The sequence below is a fragment of the Gobio gobio genome (assembly GCF_949357685.1).
Source record: "Gobio gobio genome assembly, chromosome: 14".
Lineage (NCBI taxonomy): Eukaryota > Metazoa > Chordata > Actinopteri > Cypriniformes > Gobionidae > Gobio > Gobio gobio.
In genome coordinates, this window is record NC_137107.1 from 17646368 (window position 1) to 17672877 (window position 26510).

Sequence of the window (26510 nt, forward strand, 5' to 3'; positions counted from 1 at the left end):
AGAATATACTTCAGGTTATTAGTTTATTTCTAGTCGGAGGGGCTGTCACTCATGTCAGAGAGTTAGTAACTTTAGTAAATTATGGATCAGCGCTGACTCAAGACGCGAACCGTTTAGAACGATTCAGTCCGATTTGGTGAACTGGTTCGGTTCACTAAAAAGAACCGATTCAAAAGAATGATTCGTTCGCGAACCGGACATCACGGAGACCGAGCGATTGCTAACAAAGTTATTTATAGTAACTACTGAGTTATGAGAGCGCTGTCTGTCAGCACGAGTTTATTGTGTTTGTATCTGAGAGTTCTGAATAAACACGAGTCCCAGTCACGCCGAGTCCGTCTTCATCATTATTCTACCAACTTTGTAACACATGCAATGTACCATTACAGCGAGATGAACGAGTTAGTAAGTTTGATTAAAGCATTATTTCTAGATATGTTCCAATCATATGAAAAGCGTCAGTGACGCGCATTGAGTAACTTACACAGCGCAAACAAAGACACAACAGCAGTAATCGAATGTAATCCAGTTTATTGTGGGGAAAGCTGGCTAGCCTAGCCGGATACCCTCACGCTTACCCCCCTTCTGCTTAATCTCACGCCGCGTTTGGTGCCTCCGCTGTGGGCCAGATGCAGTACTGGGGGTCGGGGATGTTGAAGGCCGAGCTTCGGCGTGCGTGAGGTTTATCTCTAAAGATGTGGCTCTGCCGGTGTTAAGCAGAAACTCCCGACTGTATGCACATTTAAGAACAGATAGACGCGACGAGGACGTACAAAAACACTGACTCACAAGATAGAAAACACGAAAACACGAAATGCAAATACATTAAAGAACCATGTGTACTACTGAGCATTAAACATGTGTTCCAGAGAGCGGAAGATATGATGACTAGTTGCATATAAGTATTGTAATGATGCAAAAAGTCAAACTTCAGAGGCATGTTATCAATAACCTTTATTGGAATGTAAATGTACATGTGTGATCAGTGTTGCCAGATTGGGTCGACGATTTCCAGTCCAAAAGCTCCCCAAAACCCGCCCACTCCAAGAAAAAAACGCCCAAAATTTTAACTGCAAAAATAATGTGATGTTATTTTATTGCCATACCAATCAAGGTTGATAAGTACCATTTTATCTCCTTAAAACATAATAATAAATAAAACAATAATAAAATCAATTTCCCAGGAAAACGTATCAAAATATGTCCAGGTGGAAACTGTCAAAACGCCAATCCCTCAGAAAAACACTTGCATCATTTTCAATGTCAACAGTAAGAATAAGCAAATTTAAGTGCAAAAAGTGCCCAATATAAGAGATCGGAAAAAGCAATGTAATTAGCAGCATTCCACACACGTTAATGCACACACCACTGCCAAAATGTCATTCTTTGATACTGTACGATAATCTGCCTACCAAAAATAACAACAATGCGCTTAGCTTTGTGTTGCGCTTTGCTCTGACAAAACTACAGTCTTTTAATACATAGTACATAGAACACGCACTTAGCACAGTCAAAACTGATTAATCTTTGATTCAAACCTCTTTCAGCAGCTGTTGGGGTGGCTAGGTGCAGATGTCCTGAGTGTGTATATGATGATGGAGAGGAGTCATGGTTATATTTATAAGGAGTCTTCGAGTCACTGGTGTAATCCACGTTTGAGACTTGGATCACACTCCCACTCTTTACTGTAGATACAACATACTGTATACGTATGCCACTTTAGCATAGCGATCACTTGAATATACAGCTACGAGTCATCACGCTAAAAACCTGGCTGTTAGTCATGAATGAGCACGTCTGCCTGCTGATCGCTGATTGGCTGAAAGTGCATGCTTGTCCACGGGAAGCCGCCCAATCTGGCAACCCTGTGTGTGATTTGTGTCATGTGCAGGTGCAATGGATCGCATACAAACCAATAGGGTGTGGGAATAGTATGGGTGCATTCCATTCAACAGGGTCCCTACGCACTGTTCACTGCTCCCTACTCCCTGATGATATGATATAACATAAATTAATATTGTAATTTACTTTACTCTCAAATGTAAAACCATATAATACGTATATACATTTACAAAACACACAGTATGTATCTAAAACATATAATCAGAATATTAGTTTTATTAGTTTACATACAATTTGTATTGACTATGAACACATTTGAAGCTGCACCTGTCATTCAATATGAAAATAAATTTTGATTTGGTTAACTAGGCCTATGTATACATGTAGGCTATTCTTAACCAGTGGTCTTTGTAGTGGTCTCATCTCTTTCTTTCCCAAATAAGCGCAGCTACATAGTAAACATTCCTGAGGTAAATAAAGTAAAATATTTTAAAAAAAAAACAGCCTTCAGCTGCTTCTCAACACTTTTAATTTGTTTACATCTTCATAAAATATAATATGCAAATTGCCTTAACCATTCATAAATAGCCTAGTTTGTATAATAACTGAATATTCAAATGCTATAAACTCCTCCATCGCAGAGCTGTTTAAAACTCTTTCGACGGCTCTGCTCCGTTCAGACAGGAGATGCGACGCGCCCGATGCGCAATGACAGTTGGGTGTTTTTCACTCTCCACTTCCTGTGAAGTGATGTATCGATGTTCCCTTCTCCCCCTACGCTGTAGAAGTAAAAAGTTGGCTGAAAAATAATTACTCCAGTAAAGTATAGATACCCAAAATTTCTACTTAAGGTAACAAAGTATTTGTAGCCTACTTCGTTACTTGACACCTCTGCCCGCAAGCATAATGGGGGATAACAGATTTCTAAAAATCCCTTTTTGTAATGTCTGTTCAAAGCTTTAATAATCATTTTCCTAAAGTGTATCATTTCTTGATTTATTATCATCTACCTTTGAGGGAAAGCATTCAGAAGTAAAAGATGATGATATGATGAAGATGATGATGATCAGTGTTGGGGGTAACGAGATACAAAATAACAGATTACAGTAATGATATTACTTTTTTGGGTAACGAAGTAAAACGCATTTCACTAAAAATATTGGTAACTACACTACTTTACTAGACTATAGGAACGCGCTTTCCTGTGTTACTCAAGCCGTGTTTGCCTGTGTGTAAAGATCTGATATGTTTAAGTGCTGCGTGCACCGTTGCCATAGAGCAGTGTTTCTCTCTTTGTAAACTTTGTTCAATGCATGCGAGTGCTGCAGTATGTTCGAATATGACCAGTCATTTTCGCCATCATCACAAATGAGAAGTCGCGCGCGCTGTGAGAAGATTTTGTCTCTGCTCATCCGAAAGCGTGCACACGTCTCACAGTGCGCAAATATTGAGTTCTCTTTCAAGTTTTGCTCTTGAACGGACAAACTCACACAAAAAATATGTCAACATGCCCATCTTGATGAGTATCCTAACAGACAAAGTCTGTATATACCTTAAAACGACGCATATCCGAGCATTAGGTCTTAAAGGGGCAGTAGCCTTTACTGCTGTCTGTTTAATGTCAAACAACAAAAGACAAGGGCATCACTCACTGCTCTTGATTGAATAGATTTTGTAAATTTAATAGGATTAATCTTTAATTTATACAGTCAAATATGCAATGTTATTTTACATTTGATTTCTGTACCTGAAAACTAATGTTAGACGTACCTGAAAAACCTGAAAAGCATTGTTTATTTTATTAGTCTCTTTGCTCAATAGTATTTATTTGTGCTGCTGCTTGTATTTAAATTATTTGTTCTTATTATTTTCTTTATCTTTATTTGACAGTAGTCATTTTTGTTTGTTTGGGGAAACAATGCCATAGAGCCATATGATGTTTGTCCATATATCTAAACGGTAAATTAAGAAATGGGAAAGTAAAGTAATAAGTAGTGAAGTTACTTTTCAAATACAGTAACTAGTAAAGTAATCTCATTACATTTTACAGATGTAACTAGTAACTAGTAACTAATTACTTTTTTTGAGTAACTACCCCAACACTGATGATGATAACCTGAATGAGTGAAATATTCCATTCACAGTCAGGTGTGTATTTTTAAGCAATTTTTTTTGGAATAGTATACATAAAATGTCCATATTACCTAATAGATATAACATAAAAAATGTTTTGAATCATGAAAAGTTGAAAACGCATCTGCTAGTATTGTACTCAAGTGTCGTGATTTTAATCCTCGAGTCTTGATCTATTTTTTTCAGATTTTCATATAGTCTTTCATAACTGAATATTAAATGAAATTTTGACCCTTTGTTTTATTGTTTTGCATGACATGCTCTCCATCCGGGCTGAAGTAAAATTCACTCCATTTTTCATTAGACTGAAAGGCTTGGCAGGTAGCAATTTGGAATTGTGTGGCTTTCGGCACAAAACGTTTTTGTCCTTGTAATACTATGTTGTCGATACGGATTTAACATTTTATTATTCGATTCCTTTCCCATTATGCAAGACTGAGAAATAATTAAACTTTTGAGACATTGGACTGTGGCAGGTACAGACTGACTGAACCTCTGTGGAAAATTTGCAGTCCATAAAAGTTGGGAAGGCAGTGAGAATAGATGGAGGAAGAGGCATACAGTGAAACAATAGGCCATAAAATACATTTTATAGTGAGCATGTAATATAACAAGAGCGCTTCTGTGGTATCTCTTATCTTTTCTGTTCAACAGCCATGTCCGTTCTACTTTCGCAGCTCATGGAGGCAGCAGTAATTACTGAAAGCTATGCGCTTGGTCATGGAGGCGAGCTCGCTGCTCGTGACCCATTGGTCAACGCTCCAATCCGAGTTGAAAAGAGCCCAGAACTGTGTCGCTCAACCCCATTGCGGCCTGTATTTATGGGAGTAATTGGGTGGATGCTGTGCACCGTGCGCAGGGTCACAGTCACCCTTGGGTCCTTTCATTACTGTTGAATAAACGTACTGCGAATAATCAGCTTAGCCAATGGCGGGCTGGAAAATTGTTACAGCAAGCTTGAAATAGTCCTCAGTGAGAGTTTAAGGCTTTAAAAAGCAAAATACATGGCTACAAACTGATGGAGGCACTGGTTTCACCTGTCTGCATTGTTGTTTTGTGTTTTGTTTGAGGTTTGCTGGTTCGTACAGGACTGACAGAAGCACACTATGTCTAAAATGCAGAAAAAGCAATGTTGTCATTAGCCGTAAGCAGGCTAAATGTAATTCAAATGCCAGAATGCTATAAAACGCAACTAACAATGAAAGTGTGTATTTTTAGGATATAAAACATGTAACATATTGTGCTGTTTACGCCAAGCAGTGCATCCAGTCAAAAACTGTAGTGTTTTCCGGAGGGGAGTGCGGGGCACAATGTAACGCAGGGTTAGTTGTAACACGCATGGTTTAAAACGTTCCACAAATGCCAGGATGACGAAATTTAGTGTATTTACTAGCTGCCATATCAACATTATTTAGAGAAAATATTGCGCAAAAAAAAAAGTATTTGGAAGATATTACTGAACATTTATTTAACCATAGCAAAAGTTTTTTTTTTTACTTAAGTTTATTTCTCATCTCTGTTTTTTGTGTTTATTTAAAAGAAGAAAAAATTTGTTATTATTGTGATCTTATATCTGTTATTTAACAGATGAGAGATTTCTTTAATGCTGATCTCACCAGCAAAAGACACGAGCTGGGTTTAAATCCCAGTTGTGCAGATGGGGTGCGTTGTAATGCTGCGTTACAATGAGTCCCTATTAGAAATATGCTATTATATTCTATACTTTTATGAATTATTTTGAGAAACCATGAGAAAAGGGTGAATAATGACTGAGAGTCAATGTTCAGAAATGATTCATTATTTTTATATTTTTAACTATACTGTATAGCTATTTAGCTGTGTTTTTGGTCAAACTCAAAAATATATATATTTTAAATGATTAACAAATTCCATTATTTTATTTTAAAAAGTGAATAATTGGATTTTATTGACAAAATATTTTAGTTTGTCTTGAATAATTTTTTGATTATATCAGGTAACATTTTAAGCTGTCATTTGGTCATGTTACAATGTGCCCCTCACATGTTACAATGTACCCAACCTATGGGGCATGTTGTCACATTTCACTTCCATTCTTTCGGGGTAAATCAAGAAAAAAGTATACACTGTATAAATGAAACAAAACCACATAATTGTACTAGACATATGGGAAATTAATATGGGAAAAAATACATACTCTGAACCCCAAGTGGATTTACACAAACTCAGACAGTCAAAAAGCGTTAGGTTGTGCCCCGCTCTCCCCTAAATTCATCTGACACATGGCAGATTACAACATGGACATGAACAGAAACTATGAACATAAGAAATTATGAAGGTAAAGTCGAGAGTTTGAGTTGAATGGGAATGCTAACTGGTAATTATAACCAATGCTTTAGATATCTAAATTTGTCATAGACTTCTATGAAAAGATACATTTCATGTGGTCAGAAATATTATTAAACATCACTAAATCAAGCTTAATGCACCAACAAATAGCTCCTTAAAGCCACAATATTTAATCGTGGTCGTTTAATCAAAACGAAGACGTAGCTTGATGACGCCTGGATTTCGCAGAGCTTTTATTATGCCTCAGACTACACTTCAGCTTTTTCCGGTCATGCGTACTCTGCGCTGTTTTATCATATTAGATGCATTATTTAAGTGTGTTGTAAGTTATGTTGGACCCACTTTATATTAGGTGGCCTTAACTACTATGTACTAACATTTTAGTTAATCATTTGATACAATGCACTTATTGTGTACATACATGTTTTTACATTGTACTTACATTTTAAAAAATAACTGCATGTGTTTACGTCTGTAATTAACTCCTGTAGTTACATTTGTAATTACACAGTTGACACTTCCCTTACACCTAACCCCACCCTTAAACTTACCCATACCACCACACCTGTCCCTAACTCTACCCGTATCCCACCTCAATATCAGCAAAGGTGTTTTGCAATACAATTTGAACACAGTAAGTACATTGTACTTATTTTTTGATGTAAGTACATAGTACTTAAGGCAACCTAATATAAAGTGGGGCTGTTATGTTATAATGCTACTCTGTGCGTTCACTCGGCGGTTACTATGAGACACTTATTGCGCACTGCAGTAAGCTAGATCGATATTAGGAATGGTAAAACATGGTACTCGCAGTAAATCATGAAAATGAGATTTAAACAATAAGACTAACTGTGTTGAGCTGTATAGCAAAGATTCGATTTATGTCGATGAATGTAAACAGTTGCTCAATGTCTAATAAAACACATAATATATTAAAGCGTCTTTGCTGTTTCCATGGTTTCTACAAAATAAAACCGAAAATTGAGGGTTAACATGGGTATGATGTCACTGATAGGCGACGCACGGACATGGTCCGTGTCCTGGTTAAAATTGCTTTTTTCTTTGGATTTAAACATTCTTGGAAACATTTGGAATAATGCAAGTACACAAGTCAACAAAATATATAACATTGTTCTAGTGGTTTGGGATATTTTAATCCAAAAATCTTACATATTGTGCCTTTAAGGTATAGCTGCAGGTTTACAGAGTAACATTATTAGTGCCATGCTACTGTTTGAGCTACTGTACATATATGTTTCTCCTTCTGTGCAGCTTCATTGGTAGGCTATAGGGCTGTATTCCCTCGGCTGAGTAGAACACATGCAGGTTGTGTTGCCTCTGTCCTAATATTTCTCTCAAACCCAAGAGGGGGTAAATTAAATTTCCCCTTTGTTTTTCTACCTGCGACAAATTAGTCAACTCCCTTTTATCCCTGGTAGGTGCGCCAACCCGATGTCACTTAATCTGCTTAAATTTTCTATTTGACAGCACCTGCGTTGCTGCTCCACCTCACTGTGAATACCGATATCTCACAGATGCTGACTATTTGAAATTCAAAAGGTTGAATGCTGGGTTCAGGATAATGAAGGATGCTTTCATGTTTCATGAAGCTATTGATCCTAATTTTACTTTGATGTTTAAACTCTAAAATAGGTTTCATCGTGAGGCGTAACCGTCTTAAGGTGTCCAGCCAGGCAATTGTTTAAACAAAATGTTTTAAAGGGATTTTTCAATTAAATCTCAACTGAGCTAGGTCTCATCTTCCCTATTGTTATTAGTAATTTGCATCAGATTCACTTTCTCACTTCTTCCTTTCGCCTCGCCTATTAACATGCTAATCAGAGCTCTTATACAGCTCATTAACTATAACAGGTCATTGTGTTGTTGTTGTTTTTATTTATGCTTTTCATCTTTAGCAATTGAAATATAATATACAAACATACTATTTTAATATAAAATATTTGTATAAGTATAGATAAACAATAATTCTATAAAAGAATGATGGTTTTAAACATATAATAGTTTTATTGTACATTTTAAACAATAATTAAAAAAAATTATAATTATATTATTGTAACGCGGAGGCAGGGATGAGAATCCAAGTGCAGATTTGAGCATTTATTAAAGATATAAACAAAGAAAGTCCAAGAAGGCAAACAGGCAGGAGCACAACGACAGGAGCAAAAACAACAGGAACACTTGTAGGTGCACATGCGGGAGCAACGACTGACCAACAATTGAAGCAGTGGGGTATAAATACACAGGGAAACAAGGTTAACGAGGTAACAAAAGGGAGTGGCTAAATGGGAAACACCTGGGAGAACTAATACAACATGAAAAACTACAACACATGGCACAGGACAGGAAATAACTCAGTGTCAACAAACACACAGGGAATATGTGACAGAGCCCCCCACTTAAGAGCGGCTTCTAGACGCTCACACAGAAGAATGCACACAAAGAGTTCAGGTGGGAGGTAAAACAGGGGAAGGGATGGTGGGCCAGGTCCATGCAGGGGAACAGGACATAGAGCCAAGACTGGCATAGATGGGCCTGGGAGCATGGGTGGACCGGGGCCGTCAGGCGTGGGTGGACCTGGGCCGTGGAGCGAATCTGGACAGTGGGGCCTCGGGCGGCCATGTCGGATCGGGGCCTCGGGCGGCCATGGCTGATCGGGGACCTCGGGAGACCATGGCGGATCGGGGACCTCGGGAGGCCATGGCGGATCGGGGACCTCGGGAGGCCATGGCGGATCGGGGACCTCGGGAGGCCATGGCGGATCGGGGACCTCGGGAGGCCATGGCGGATCGGGGACCTCGGGAGGCCATGGCGGATCGGGGACCTCGGGAGGCCATGGCGGATCGGAGACCTCGGGAGACCATGGCGGATCGGGGACCTCGGGAGACCATGGCGGATCGGGGACCTTGTGAGGCCATGGCGGATCGGGGACCTCGGGAGGCCATGGCGGATCGGGGGCAGTGGACGGCCATGGCGGATCGGGCTGTGTAGGCGGCCAGGGAGGAGACGACCCTTCAGGCGGCCAGGGAGGAGACCATGGCACAGGAACAGACACCGGCTCAGAAACAGGAACAGACACCGGCTCGGCGGCGGCCATCTTGTACGGAGACCCAGGCGTGGAGTCGGCCATCTTGTCCGAAGACACCGACACGGGAAGAGGAAGAGGAACAGATTCAGGCTCGGCGGGACGAGACTCTTGACGGGCAGACATGACGTGAAACTCAGTCTCTGGATCGGCAGAAGTGACGTGAAACTCAGTCTCTGGATCGGCAGAAGTGACGTGAAGCTCTGTCTCTGGATCGGCAGAAGTGACGTGAAGCTCAGTCTCTGGATCGGCAGAAGTGACGTGAAGCTCTGTCTCTGGATCGGCAGAAGTGACGTGAAGCTCTGTCTCTGGATCGGCAGAAGTGACGTGAAGCTCTGTCTCTGGATCGGCAGAAGTGACGTGAAGCTCTGTCTCTGGATCGGCAGAAGTGACGTGAAGCTCTGTCTCTGGATCGGCAGAAGTGACGTGAAGCTCTGTCTCTGGATCGGCAGAAGTGACGTGAAGCTCTGTCTCTGGATCGGCAGAAGTGACGTGAAGCTCTGTCTCTGGATCGGCAGAAGTGACGTGAAGCTCTGTCTCTGGATCGGCAGAAGTGACGTGAAGCTCTGTCTCTGGATCGGCAGAAGTGACGTGAAGCTCTGTCTCTGGATCGGCAGAAGTGACGTGAAGCTCTGTCTCTGGATCGGCAGAAGTGACGTGAAGCTCTGTCTCTGGATCGGCAGAAGTGACGTGAAGCTCTTGGAGGACCGGAGCAGGATGAGCTTCTGGAATGGCGGTCATGTTGAAATCTTCCTCCACTTCCCCTACAGTGAAGGGGGATCCACAAAACTGCAGGACAAAGTCAATAAACTGTGCCAGGGTCCAGCTAGGGTCTTCCCTTGGCAAATTTAGGCTAATGTCTAGATCTAGTCCACTCCAGAAACAGTCCGTTAGCAAAACATTGTCACCAGGCACGAGGTAGCTGTAGGAAAGGAACTCCTCCACATAACTCTCAATCCTACGGCCATCTTGAAAAATTGAACAAAGATGGCTCAACGGGTCCCTAATACAACCAGTGGAGTTCATCCTGTGGTCTGATCTTGCTGCTGGATCCATCTTTTGGTCAGTCGTTCTGTAACGCGGAGGCAGGGATGAGAATCCAAGTGCAGATTTGAGCATTTATTAAAGATATAAACAAAGAAAGTCCAAGAAGGCAAACAGGCAGGAGCACAACGACAGGAGCAAAAACAACAGGAACACTTGTAGGTGCACATGCGGGAGCAACGACGGACCAACAACAACTGAAGCAGTGGGGTATAAATACACAGGGAAACAAGGTTAACGAGGTAACAAAAGGGAGTGGCTAAATGGGAAACACCTGGGAGAACTAATACAACATGAAAAACTACAAAGGACTACAACACATGGCACAGGACAGGAAATAACTCAGTGTCAACAAACACACAGGGAATATGTGACAATTATATATATATAAAGTATATATACAGTCAAACCAAAATGTATTCAGACACCGTCAACATTTTCTCACAGTTTATTCACTATAGTTTATAAAAGGGAAATTAAATATGACAAGAACTGAGAGTTAAACTGTTATAAATAGTTATCATGTATAACATTGTATTAATAATATTTGTTATCGTTGTGCCACATATTGGCGTGATATAAAACTTTTTTAATGACTCCACTGTCACAGACACGTCAGGTTCCACCCTCCACCAATCACAGCGCACTCCTTCCCCAGAGTACTGATCACCATCACCTGCACCTCATCACCACACTCATCACCAGCACTACAAGACTCACAACCACACAGCACTCCACGTCCGGTCTCGTTCGCATATACTTCAGGCTATGCTTACCTCAAGGACTCTACTACTGATACTTACCTGTCTCCAGCGTGTCTCCTTCCTTCCGTGTTCCTTGTCTGCTGTGTGGGTGTGTTCCTGTCCGTCCCTCAGTACTCCAGCGATCTACAGTCTCCAACGATCTCCAGTCTCCAGCGACCTCCAGGCTCCAGCGTCCTTCCATCTACAAAACAAAAGACAGTAACTCTCTCTCTCTCGTATCACCTAATCTACCAACAACCGGTTTACTCACCTGCTCCACAACACCTGCTCTACTGTGGTCTAATAAACTACCCTTACCTGTTAACATCTGTGTCTGCCTCCTGTGTACTTGTAACAGAAGACCGGAACTTACCGAAGACCCAGTATGAGCCAACCGGATCCATTCCAGGAATTGGTAGATGCGCTTCGGCGTACATTTCCTCCACAACCCACTCCAGTTACTGTTCATTCACCTGCACCAGCGAACACTAACCCATCTGTCAACAACCCTCCTTCACTACCTCCGTATGCTAGTCCCACGGCCAAACCGGCGCCCTACTCAGGATCGGCGTAGAATTGCAGCGGCTTCCTGCTGCAATGCACACTGGTCCTGGAGATGCAGCCGCACTTGTACCCGAGCGACACTTCCAAGATCGCCTTCATTATCTCAGCTCAGCGGCAAAGCATTAATGTGGGCCGATTCCATCTGGTCACAACAGGGTGCGGTAACGCAATCATACGCAGCGTTTATTTCCCACTTCCGGGAAGTGTTTGGAAAACCGATCACAGATTCTTCAGCTGGTGAGAAACTTTATAATTTAAAACAGGGATCCATGTCTATTTACGATTATGCTTTGCAATTCAGAACACTTGCAGCAGTCAGTGGATGGAATGAACAGGCACTGATAACAACATTTCGGCAAGGATTGGAACCTCGGGTACGGCTGCATCTCGCTGCATGCGAGGACTCCATCGGCCTTGAGAAGTTCATCCAGCATTCCATTCGCTGCGCCACTCGCATGCAGGCGTGCATCCAAGAGCACCAGGACCAGTATCCCTTCAACGTGCCCTTCCGCCGATCCGAACCCGTCAGCACCCCAGAACCAGCCCACGAACCCGTGGAGTTAGAGAACTCCCGACTAACCCCTGAAGAACGCCACCGTCGGCTGACCCAACGTCTCTGCCTGTATTGTGGTGAGCCTGGGCATGTCATAGCTGCATGCCCCACATGACCTCCGCGACCCATGGTGAGTGCCATTATTCCTGCTGATCATAAAATGAAACCACTCACCACTGTCGTCACCCTTACTGCCGCTAATGTCTCCCTTTCAGTGGTCGCGCTCCTCGACTCGGGGTCAGCCGGCAATTTCCTCTCCGGTGCCATCTGCCGCCAGTTACGCCTCAAGACCACTCCGTCTCCGACCACCTACAGGATCAGCTCAATAACCGGAAGACCCCTCAGTCGCAAGCACGTCCGTACCGTGGCTGGACCAGTCACTCTCCAAGTAGGGCTTTTACACCGGGAAGAGGCTCACATGCTGGTTCTGGAGGATTCGACTGCTGACGTGGTTCTGGGGTGCCCCTGGTTGGAGCAGCACAACCCTACCATCTCCTGGAAGACGGGCAAAATCCTGAAGTGGGGCGACACTTGCTTCTCTCAATGTCTAACTGAACTTCCTCTTCCATCCTCGTCTCTGCCTGATCTGACTCTCTGTGCCACATCCATCGAAAGTCCAGTTGAACAACGCTCTGTCGATGTCCCCAAGTGTTACGCCCCCTTCAGCGATGTCTTCTGCCCGCAACGGGCTTCCAAGCTGCCTCCACACCGGCCATGGGACTGTGCCATCGACCTGCTTCCGGGTGAACCAGTACCAAGGGGTAAGATATACCCACTATCCATCCCGGAGGAGAAGGCCATGGAGGAATACATCCAGGAAGCCCTCGCCCAAGGTTACATCAGGCCGTCTACTTCCCCTGCTGCATCCAGCTTCTTCTTTGTGGCAAAAAAGGACGGCGGTTTGCGGCCATGCATCGATTATCGTTCCCTCAACAAAATCACTGTTAAGTTCCGGTATCCCCTTCCTCTCGTCCCAGCAGCCCTCGAACATCTCCGTGGTGCCACTGTGTTCACCAAGTTGGACCTCCGCAGCGCGTACAATCTCATCCGGATACGTGAGGGGGACGAGTGGAAGACTGCCTTTATTACCCCTACTGGACACTATGAATACCTCGTCATGCCACTCTTCGATCAGCCAAGAGACTAAACCGCAGACAAGCCCGTTGGGCTATGTTTTTCTCCCGTTTCAATTACACCATCTCCTATCGTCCCGGTACCAAGAATCTTAAAGCTGTGCTGTCTCCCGTCTGCATGCTCCTGACGAACAGACCGAAGAACCAGAACCCATTATTCCAAGCTCCCTCATCGTAAGTCCTATTACCTGGTCCGAAGAAACCATCCCCTCCTCCAATGCCTCCACGAACCCTCCGCCGGGCTGTCCACCTGGCTTGCTGTACCTCACTCGGACATGACGCACTCCCACCATTCACTCGGCTCACACGTCACTTGGTACTGGTCACCCGGGGGTCAATGAAACCCTCTCGTTGCTAAAAGAACACTTCTGGTGGCCAGGGATGGCTAAGGATGTCAGAAGGTACGTGCAGGGCTGTAGGGAGTGTGCCATTTCCAAGTCTCCGCGTCATCTTCCAGCTGGTAAACTCCTTCCTCTGCCCCTTCCAGAACGCCCATGGTCACACCTAGGAGTAGATTTCATCACTGACCTGCCGGTCTCAGACGGTAATACCACCATTCTAGTAGTTGTAGATCGTTTCTCTAAATCTTGTCGTCTGATCCCACTCCCAGGTCTGCCTACTGCCATGGAAACAGCTGAGACACTCTTCAACCAAGTTTTTAGATACTTCGGAGTACCAGAGGACATTGTATCAGACAGAGGTCCCCAGTTCATATCCAGAGTATGGAGATCGTTCTTCTCACTCCTAGGTGTGGCCGTTAGCCTGACGTCGGGGTATCATCCACAGTCAAACGGGCAGACGGAAAGGAAGGTACAGGAAATTGGCCGCTTCCTACGTACCTTCTGTCATGACCACCAGGACTCTTGGAACCAGTTCCTGGGTTGGGCCGAAACGCCCAAAACTTTCTGTTTTGGGTACGCCCAAAACTCTCTGAGACAGTCGACCACAGGACTCACCCCGTTCCAGTGCGTACTCGGCTTTCAACCTCCACTGTTCCCCTGGGATGGGGAACCCTCCGACGTTCCTGCAGTGGACTACTGGTTCCGAGAGAGCGAGAGGGTCTGGGACTCAGCCCACCATCAGTTGCAACGGGCCCTGCGCAGACGCAGGATGGTAGCTGATCTCCGACGTTCTGACACCCCTGTCTTCCAGCCTGGTCAGCTGGTGTGGCTATCTACCAGAGATATCAGAATGCGTCTGCCTTGCAAAAAGCTGAGTCCCAGGTTCATTGGCCCATTCCCCATCACCAAGCAGGTCAATCCAGTCACCTATCAACTCCGTCTGCCACAAGGGTATCGTACACATCCCACTTTCCATGTCTAACTGCTGAAAGCTCACCACCCCTCTGTTTCTCCCACAGGACCTGACGTAGTTCCCGCCGAACCCCCCCTTCCACTCATCCTGGAGGACGGTACGGCCTACAAGGTCAATGAGATCTTGAACTCCCGACGTCGTGGTGGTCAGCTGGAATATCTAGTGGATTGGGAAGGATATGGTCCCGAGGAACGCTCCTGGGTCCCAAGGAACGACATTTTAGATCCCAGTCTACTCCAGACCTTTCACGACAGTCATCCTGAGAAGCCAGCTCCGCGGGGTAGAGGACGTCCACCACGGCGTCGGGGTTCTCGGCCCTCTGGAGCGGGCCGTGGAGAGGGGGGTACTGTCACAGACACGTCCGGTTCCACCCTCCACCAATCACAGCGCACTCCTTCCCCAGAGTACTGATCACCATCACCTGCACCTCATCACCACACTCATCACCAGCACTACAAGACTCACAACCACACAGCACTCCACGTCCGGTCTCGTTCGCATATACTTCAGGCTATGCTTACCTCAAGGACTCTACTACTGATACTTACCTGTCTCCAGCGTGTCTCCTTCCTTCCGTGTTCCTTGTCTGCTGTGTGGGTGTGTTCCTGTCCGTCCCTCAGTACTCCAGCGATCTACAGTCTCCAACGATCTCCAGTCTCCAGCGACCTCCAGGCTCCAGCGTCCTTCCATCTACAAAACAAAAGACAGTAACTCTCTCTCTCTCGTATCACCTTCTAATCTACCAACAACCGGTTTACTCACCTGCTCCACAACACCTGCTCTACTGTGGTCTAATAAACTACCCTTACCTGTTAACATCTGTGTCTGCCTCCTGTGTACTTGTAACATCCACTGCATAATCTTGCATTATTTAATGAATGTACAAACTAAATGTCCAATTTTTTTATAACTTTTTTTATACATCAAAATTGATTATAACATTTATTATTATTATTTAAGAACAAGTTGTTGCATAGAGAAATTGGGAATTGTATTAATTAATTACAATATCTGTTGGCCAAAACAATTGTTTACTCACTATTGGGGCATGTTGACACAAAGGCCCTGATTAAACCTGGTATTAAGATGCGTTTTTCTCGATCAAATCAAAAGTTGATGACGCTAAATACAGGTGTAAACAGGGCCTAAAATGTTTTGAGCTTGTCCACTTTCGACCACTTCTAGAGGTAGTCGAAAAAACCGAACAGCCACAAAAGACCATCTACTCTCCTGAACTTTCAAGACCCAAGCTTGGTTTGAAGACGAAAAACGTATCAAGCACAATGTTCTTTCACCATTCCTGATTTCTAATCTTGCAGCTATCAGAGCAGAAAACGAAAGCTGATGCGCTCCGTCGTCTCTGTTCATATGTAAATTGCGGAAGCTTATTTTGTCCATTAGATCAAAGATCTGAAAAAGCCCATTCATTTACTCACATATAGCCTTCCTTAGAAAGAAATCAGGACAGAAGTGGTTAAAAGTGGATTAAAACACCAGATGTAAACAGAAAGTGTTAAATTAATGTATCCTTTAGAAATAATGTTGTAAATGTTATCTTTTTTGTTTTGTTTTGATCTCTATAGTAAATGTCTTTACAGAAATTGACCTAATGACCTAATAAAACACTACACATATACTACACTATATATCCCAAAGTGTCTTGATTAACATCTGAATGTTGAACTGAATGTTCTATAATTCTCATATTATACATTCTGGATATTCTCAAAAATCTTTCAATTACATTTGTGATAAAAATGAAACGGCATAAATTGCGTTGTCTCCAGGGAATCATTAACTTTGCAAAGCCACCCTTTGAAGCACTAAAGTCTCATCAGCTTCATCGCTGTAACCTTTTGGGCTAGTTTGATTGATCTGATTTGAAGGTCTTATTTAGAAATATATTCCATTTTGTGATATGTCTTCTGCTCAGGCTGGAGTCTCCCACACGTTCGCTTTACATGGAGGCACCTAAAGGAGTGAAAATAGAAGCCGATGCGGGTGATTTCCAAGCAACCTGTAGGAGCGATTTACGCCTGGAGTCAAAAGACGGAGAGGTAACTGTCCTTCATTTTGTGCTTGGATGTACTCTCTGTTGTGACACTTCCATCTGCCGTTAGTTGTCATCAAAACAAGCGCTCCATCTACATCCATATGTCCCCTTCTCCTCTTCCGAGGGAAGCAGACGTTTAGTTAAACATTCATGCTGTAATACAATATGTAGATGACAGTTGTATGACTCAAATGTCCGTGATTAAATTGTGCAGACTAGTGATGTGTTGATAAATGAGCTGTTGATGGTATTTTAAGAGATGCACTTGGAATCTGTTTATGGGAAATGTAATTAATTTTAAATTATCAGCATGTTTGTAAATGAATAAAACTAATATGTTCTATGAAAGACCGACACAAAAACAGCAAGAATGATTTTCCCAATTAGGGAATGATTTCAAAAGTGGAGGGAGTCATTAAGGCATGGAAAAGTAATAATTAGGCGAGAGCACAAATAACTGTAACCTGCAGAGGTCCATTTTCTGCTTATTATGACTTTATTTGTCATAATTGCTACTTTAAATCTCACAACTGCAACATTATTTCTCATAATTGGGACTTTATATTTCACAGTGAGACATTATTTCTTATTTTACATTTTATTTCATAATTACCTGTTTTATTTTGTACCCTGAAGCTGAAATGCCTGATACCTGAAATGTCTGAAATGCCTGATACGTACTGTATGAAAGCACAGTTCACAGAATTTCAAAAACCTCAGAAATTTAAAAAAATTCCTCATTCTGTTTTTTGATGAGGATGGGCATGTTTTAATAGGATTTTGGCAATACCTCATGTTGCCTAAACACAATACTTCAATCAAATTAATGCGGTTAAGCTCATCGTAGTAACCATAATCTTATTAAACTATGACTACATTTACATGTGCACCAATAATGCAATTATTTCCAATACGCAGAATAAGGATTTAATCGTGATTACTGTACATGACACAAGCAAAACTTTTCATTCCTGTTTACATGCAGTTTTCTTTATTCTGATTATTACCCCATTATACAATTGATGAACTCAGATACAGTAGGCGTGTTACTGTCCACTGTTTTAATCTACTTACATCAGACGCAAAACACATTTGATGTAGCCTATTGGATCACACCACAACATCACAATGCCGCTGTAACACAGCATCCGCGTAGAACCGAGCACATGCGCACTTTGGTCAGAGCAGTAATAATGAGATTAAGGTGTTTACATGCATGTTTATTGGGTTCCACTTTATATTAGGTGGCCTTAACTACTATGTACTTACATCAAAAAATAAGTACAATGTACTTATTGGGTTCATATTGTATTGCTGTACTCTTTTGCTGATATTGAGGTGGGATATGGGTAAAGTTAGGGACAGGTGTGGTGGTATGGGTAAGTTTAAGGGTAGGGTTAGGTGTAAGGGAAGTGTCAACAGTGTAATTATAAATGTAACTACAGAAATTAATTACAAATGTAATTACATGCAGGTAATTTTTAAAAATTAAGTACAATGTAAAAACATGTATGTACACAATAAGTGCATTGTATCAAATTATTAATTTTAGTTAAGGCCACCTAATATAAAGTGGGTCCGTTTATTGTGATTAAAATCGGTGTATGCCACATAGAGTGCGTTTACATGCACGTTCTTAAACCTATTATGCTTAACTCTTTCCCTTCCATTGACGAGTTATCTTGTCTTTTATGAGAAAACGCTTCCGTGCCATTGACAAGTTTTTACGGCTTTCCATGTTATCACTGTTTCAATATAGGGGGCGCTATTACGCCTCTCCTGAATGAGTACAGTCTCTCCAGATCAAAACACAGGCAAAGAAGAAGCAGAAACAAGCAATCTCATATGTTAGTAGATGCATATGAAAAATAATGCAATCAACAACAATAAACAGGATATAATCATATAAATATGTTTTGATCTCCGTATTGAATCTGATCCAGATGTAGTCTTTTACAAAAACATGATTTTTAGAAAGAGGCGTATAAGGCGACAATGCATGTGGTCATGTAAATGCGTTAAACTGCTTTCCTTTCTCGTGTAAGGTCATAAGCGGCTTAAGAATAAAACGGCTTCACAGCTAATAAAATCTTCACAGCTTGATCTTAGCCCATTATTCCGATTTCTTCTGGCATGTAAATACCTTAACCTGCGTTCTGCCAGTTTATTGAAGTGTGCATGTGTAGTATGTGACAGGAAAGCGTCCTTATACAGCAGATTTAAGCACATCTAGCACACGGAGAATGTTTTGCAGTTAGGGAGGTGAAAAATATTGCACTTTTTCATGACCCAAGAAATATAAAAACAATTGTGTAGCCAAAGGACAAGTGATACAGTTGTAGAAACTTAAAATATGAGAGGAGAATGAGTCTGCAGAATGTAAGTCTCCCGTTGACATTTTGAAGTACTCTGAGGTTTTTAAGGCTTTATTTAAAGGTGCACTGTGTAAATTTTAGGTTGTGAATTGCAATCGCCCACCGCTCACCCCTCCCTTTCGAAGCACATATAGAAGCTACAGTGGCCGACACAGGACAAAAATGTAATCGTCGGAGAGGACAGAGAGTGACTAGCGCCCTGTAGAAACGTTTTTTCCATTTAGAACTACTGTAGAAACATGACGGCGCGATTTCACTGTAATGGGACCCGCAGTGTATGAAGATTGAAATGGCTCATTCTAAGGTAATAAAAACATAACAGTACATTATGTAAGGTCTTTATACAACACTGAAAACATAGTTGTGTATATATTATATTGCATTTATGTCAATAGATCCTCATAAATACTACACACTGCACCTTTAACACCCCAACTCACATATGGGAGCTTGTTTCCGCCACAAAATTTAAAATTTAAAAAATTATTGCGACTTTTTATCTCACAATTGCAAGTTATGTCAGGATTGCGAGTTAAAAAAGTCTTGCAATTCTGACTTTTCTTCTCGCAATTGCAAGTTTATATCTCGCAATTCTGACTTTATAACTCGCAATTGCAAGTTTATATCTCACAATTCTGAGAAAAGAAGTCAGAATTGTGAGATATAAACTTGCAATTGCGAGTTATAAAGTCAGAATTGCGAGTTATAAAGTCAAATTCTGAGGGGAAATTGTGAGTTTATACACTTTATTGCCAAAAGTATTGGGACACCCCTCCAAATCATTGAATTCAGGTGTTCCGATCACTTCCATGGCCTAAGGTGTATAAAATCAAGCATCTAGGCATGCAGACTGCTTCTACAAACATTTGTGAAAGAATAGGCCGCTCTCAGGAGCTCAGTGAATTCAAGAGTGGAACTGTGATAGGTTGCCACCAGTGCAATAAGTCCATACGTGAAATGTCCTTACTACTAAATATTCCACGGTCAACTGTTAGTGGTATTATAACAAAGTGTAAGCAATTGGGAACAACAGCAACTCAGCCACAAAGTGATAGGCCACGTAAAATCACAGAGTGGGGTCAGCGCATGCTGAGGTGTGCAGAAGTTGCCAACTTTCTGCAGTCAATCACAGACTTCCAAACTTTGTGTGGCCTTCAGATTAGCTCAAGAACCGTGCATAGAGAGCTTCATGGAATGGGTTTAGTTGCACATAGTTCTTACCTCAACCCGATAGAACACCTTTGGGATGAATTAGAGCAGAGACTGCGAGCCAGGGCTTCTCGTCTAACATCAGTGCCTGACCTCACAAATGCTAGAATGGTCAAAAATTCCCATAAACACACTCCTAAACCTTGTGGAAAGCCTTCCCAGAAGAGTTGAAGCTGTTATAGCTGCAAAGGGTGGGCCAATTCCATATTAAACCCTACAGATTAAGAATGGGATGTCGTTAAAGTTCATGTGCATGTAAAGGCAGGAGTCCCAAAACTTTTGGCAATATATAAAAAAGGTAATTGTGACTTTTTATCTCACAATTGCAACTTTATATCACAAAAAAAGGTCAGACTTGTGAGATAAAAAGTCAAAATTCCCTTTTTTATTTTTTATTCTGTGGCGGAAACAAGCTTCCTTATAATACATGGATGCTTACATTCTGACGTCACCACCAGGGAATAACCCGTTTTTATAATACAGTCTTGTAATGCAGTTTACTTACATTGCCGGGTTATTGATTTGCATGCATGGTGTGCATGTAAATGTAGTTTAATGCAAGTATGGGTACTACGATTTAGATTTTTGTTAACAAGCACATTCTTAACCCAGTTATGCTTAAGCCAGAAATGCGTGTGGTCATGTAAACGCGTTAACCCATTTTTCTTTAGCGGAGTAAGGTTATAAACTGCTTAAGCATAAACTGATCGACACAGCTAGTGTTTTTTTCTCCTAACCCCAATTTATCCCGGCATGTAAACACATTAACCTGCATTCTCACTGCTTATTGAAGTGCGCATGCATCCAGATGAAGCGAGTGTACTCTATCTTGACCCAAGAAATAGATCAAATGTGTTAGTTCTACCAAAGTAGATGTGGTACGGTCAAAATACTGCACCTGTAACTGCATGAGAGGATAACAGTCCTGCTAACACGTTGGCGCACTCTTTGTTTATAATGCTTCACAGCCAACATAAAAAATGGAATACTAGATTTACATAGACAAATGATGATGTTTTTCACTTCCCTACCAGGACATAACTTGATTTATTAATAAAGTATTGTACGCTCGGTTTACTTTTATCACCGGGTTATTAGTTTGCATGTAAACTGGGAAAACAGATTTTTGGGAGTTATCAGCGTATTGATGTGCATATAAACATGTTCTATGTGGTGTACACCGACTATAAAGAGGCATGTAAACCCCTTAATCACATTTTTACCGCTCTGAACAATTATTCTGAAGATTTCCCTCCACCCCAAATCTCTAAACTCTGTCAACACAACTCGCTGCCCACTGCCAGTCTCTGCTCTGTATCTTCATCCAGCAACAATGCGGAGATGCGATGGCAGCGTAGGCACCCACAGTTACAGCAGCATTGCTACATTCATCACGACGGCACTGAATAATATCTTATCCATCCAAAGAAATGTGTTTTGCATTTGCATTGGCCAGTAACACAAACTGTGAGTCCATCATTTGTGCAATGTATGTGAAGAATGGCGGTAAAAATAACCGTATTGAATAATCAGAAAAATGAAAAAGACTTTTACTTGTATCATGCAAACATCTTACTGCAATTAAGTGTTTTAAAAAAAACAAACACATTATTGTAAACGTAGTCATTGTGTTTTTTTGTGTTGGTTTCTGATTTTGTAGCTTTACCAGAAACATTTTTTGAATAAATGAGCAAAATGTCAGAATTATCCCTACTCGCAAAAAAAAAGAGAAAAGGTATTGGAACCAATGCCGAAATTTCTAAAAGAGTGATGGGGGACATGTCCCCCATTTATAATAATTGCTACGCCCCTGGGTTGTGCCATTTGACATGCAGATTAATAGATAAACGAGTCCCATTGAGGTCAAAGGGACCCGGGCTTCAATCAGCCCTCATAGTTTCAGGTTATGCTTTCTTGACTTTCTCCCGTCTGTCGCATATTCCACTCCACTACCCCTCAGCACTTTCATTCATCGCTCCTTTTTTACCGGGAGAAACAGACACCTCCACCGGCCCGACTGCCCCCTTGACAGTTCCACCACAATTAGACTGGAGGTTTGTCCATTAGCCACCTCAGAGAGGGGGAAAAGCCCTCCCTCACTCGAATTTGCTCGGTAGCAGATGTCTGGGGAAGTCAGCTGAGACCCCTGCTTAAAAAGTGTTTCAGGTCATTTGACGGGAATGCTTCCTTGAGGCTGTCAGTAATGACTCCTCTTACCTTTTTATACCTTGACTAGCTCCTCTCCCAGCCTTGGTAATACATGCTTTCTCAAGGGTCCCATAAAAAAAATAGAAAGTGAGAAATGAGAAAGGTGCAGCTCGGGTAAAGGGCTAAAAGTGTGTCTTAGCCAGACTTACTGGAGTGCTTATGTCACTGAAACTGCTTCGATTGGTTGGATGTAGGAGGTTAGAGGACTTGACTTGGATGAACAGGCTGTGAGATGGAATATTTTGTTCGATAAAATGACAGTGTTGGTCTTTTTTGGGCCTAAAAATTGAGAGTTCTAAAGAGAAAATAGCATCTATAGCATTATAAAAGGCACTTTCTATGAACACTATTATCAACAGTAACCTACAATTAATGTAGCAGGAAAACTCACATCAAATTTCTGTATCGCTCTTAAAATAATGATTTTGTCCTCTTCACCTCAAAGGTATTGGCCTTCTTTTCTGTATCCAACAATTAAAGTCATAATGTCATAATTATTCCAAACTTTTGACCAGTAGTGCATGTTGACATGATTTTATGTTTTTAATGTTTTTGAAAGAAGTCTCAAATTCTCCCTAAGGTTGCATTTATTTGATTAAAAATACTGTAAAAACAGTCATTTTATGAAATATTATTATAACTTAAATTGATCAAAAAAATATTTCTATTTCAAATAAATGCTATTCTTTTGAACTTTCTGTTCATCAAAAAAAAAGTCGGTTTCACTTTATTTTGATGGTCCCTTTAACACATTCTGTTGACTATAAATAACATTGCACCTACATGTCTATTAATTCTCATTAGAGTGTTAGTAGAGTATTAGTAGACTGCTAGGGTTAGGGTTAGAATAAGTTGACATGTACTTGCAAAGTTACTTATAGTCAGTAGAATGTCTGTTGGAGGACCATCACAATAAAGAGTTAGCAGACATTAAGCAGACAGTCTACTGATAATCTAATGAGAGTTAGTTGACATGTAGTTGCAAATTTACTTATAGTCAACATAATGTTCAAAAGGGACCATCAAAATAAAGTGTTACCAAAAAGTCCACTAAAATATTATGCAGCAAAAACTGTTTTCAACATTGATAATAATAAGAATCATAACTAATAATTGAGTACCAATAGTACTCAAAAATAATTGAGCAGCAAATTAGCATATGATTTCTGAAGGATCATGTGATACTGAAGACTGGAGTAATGATGCAAAAAATTCAGCTTTACCATCACATGAATAAATTATATTTTAAAGTATATTCAAATAGAGAACAGTTATTAAAAAAATTAATAATATTTCACAATATTACTGTTTTACTGTATTTTGATTTAAAAAATGCAGTCTTGGTTAGCATATAAAAGGGCTACTTTCTAAATCATTAACAAATCTTAATCATTACAAACTTTTTACGTAATTATGACAATGATATTCTTTGTAGTAACATATTTTATGTATTATAATTGTATGAACAAAAACTATAATAAAAGTGATCAGTTGTCTCAACTTTAAAAAAGAGGAAACCTGTTGCCTTAAAATTATTAAGTAATACATGCTTAATTGAAAAAAAAAAATTATGTGAACTTGACAATTCCACATAACTTATTTTTTTTCAATTGCCTATGACGTTTTTAACTGATCACTTTTTACAGTGTGTATAATGTGATTTTTTTTCTCCCCGTTTTTCCCCTTTAATTGATGGAAAATAGATTTATCTCTGACTATAAACCACCATAACGTCCCAAAGTTTATTATTTCATTTTGATGTTGATTTAAATGTTTACTGCTGGAAAATAACAAAATCATACTTTTTAGACTTTTTATGTCCCAAGTTTTAGTAACAAGCTTTAAAAAGTAACATTAAAACAAAGAATGTACAATAAAGGCCTCTGAGGTTGACAAAAAAAAGGACCTACATTGTACCTTGTTCATTTAAAGTGACATAAACCATTTGAAGGTATGTTTATTTAAAAAAGCTTTTATAAAAATGAAATAAACTTCAGATCCTCTCCTCTCTCTTTCTTTAGATCACCTTGGATGCCAGGAAAATCAAACTCCTACGTCTGCCAGAGGGAAAAGCCTCCCCCTCTGGAACTAGACAGACTGTCTTTGAGGTGTGTGTCTGTCCCAATGGAAAACTCTTCTTATCACAAGCAGGAACTGGCTCCACTTGCCAGATCAGCAGCAACTTATGCCTCTAGATACTCACAAACTCACTTCCACACACACTACATTACACTCGTACATACAGAGGACTCGTTCCTCTTGAAGAATCCAACAAGAACCGAAAAAGGATTTCCTCAAGAATCGTGAAAATACTTTGTAAAACAATGTTTGAACCAGAAACTTTCAAGGTGATCACCAGAAAACCATTCGACACACATCATGACAGTCGCCAATTAGATCCAAACCTTGCTTTTACTCATTAGCGTCCTCATTTTCAATCAGAATCTATATATATATATATATTTTTTTTTTTTTTTTTGCTGGGAAAAGTACAGTGGGTGCTTTATCTTGTGCTTTTCTTCTGTTTTGAGGTCAAAACTATTTGTAACATCACATTTTGTATTATTACTTAAGTCCTACATCGACAGTCCTCCATCTGGGACACTTCTCATGACGGTGATCACCTGAACCCAAACTGTGCTTGCACTGGGATGGAACCCGTGCACCCACTCTGTTCAAAAAGGAGAACAGCGCCTGTGCCTTAATACAATGCACTCGTGGCAAGAAGCACACCCCACTGACTTTTATTTAGACAAGGAGACTTGCATTTAAGTTACTTGCCTTTTTCTCCCACAGATCAACTTTTTTGATTGCATAAAAAAAATGTTGAGAAACCCAGTGACCCCAAACTCACACGTTTGGCGCTAATTTCCACTTTAATTTGGAAAGGAGAAGAGACCATTTCTGATGTCGTTTCAAATTTTTTTGTTTTTGGCTTGGCACAGAGTGAAGAAAAGTTGAGTTTGGGGAAAAACACTTTCTTGATGTGTGGATGTTTTTGTGTGACTTTTGTTCTTTCTCTATAATTGAACAATAAAATGTGTTAAACAAACCAAGACACCCAAACCAAAAAGCAAAGCTGTCATGTAACAAAGCTGTTGAAAATGAACTGAAAGTTCACACTTCCCAATTCCCAAGACTGAGAGAGGAATTGGCTAATTTAGTTTTTATTTTTATATATACACTACCGTTCATAAGTTTTGCTTTTTTGGTCCCACTTTATATTAAGGGTCTTTATCTGCTATTTGTGCTACTAATATTTAATTTAACCATTTGATACAATGCACTTATTGTGTACATGCGTACATTGTATTTATATATTAAAAAATACCAACATGTAATTACAGCTGTCATTAATTTCTGTAATTACATCTATAATTACACAGTTGACCTTTCCCTTAGATCTTAACGCACCTTTAATCCTACACATACCACCAATACTGGCCCTTAACCAAACTCAATAGCAGCAACAACAAAAAAAATTTGCAATACAACATCAACTCAATAAGTACATTGTAACTTACAATTATCACTTTATTTGGTCACACTTTATTTTAAGGTGTCATTGTTACAGTGTAATTATATATTTAAGTATTGAGTAATATTTAGTAACTACATGTACTTACTATAGGGTTAGGGTTTGGTTTAGGGTTAGTTGCATGTAATTATGCATAATTTACTGTTATTACTATGGTCAGTACATGTAACATATGTAACAAAGACACTGTAAAATAAAGTCTTACCCTTTTTTTTACAGTATGTGCACTTTCAATGTACTTACAGTGTACTTGCCAAAGAAAATACTCAGTAATGTAAGGTAACTACATGGATTACGGTTAGGTTTAGGGGTAGATTCAGGGTTAGTATCTAGTTATTACCCGGTTAGTGTCATTACTACAATAAGT

The 26510-nt window shown here is 40.7% G+C and overlaps 1 protein-coding gene across 1 annotated transcript in view; it reads left to right on the top strand.

Annotated features, from left to right (window-relative positions):
• Positions 1-25945, top strand: part of sgcd (sarcoglycan, delta (dystrophin-associated glycoprotein)) — a 161886-nt gene extending 135941 nt beyond the window's left edge. The window contains exons 7-8 of the mRNA XM_079835355.1: positions 16694-16817; positions 24627-25945. Coding sequence (XP_079691481.1) covers positions 16694-16817; positions 24627-24800 — 298 coding nt within the window. The 3' untranslated portion in view covers positions 24801-25945. The remainder of the gene's footprint in view (positions 1-16693; positions 16818-24626) is intronic.
• The last annotated feature ends 565 nt before the right edge of the window (positions 25946-26510 follow it).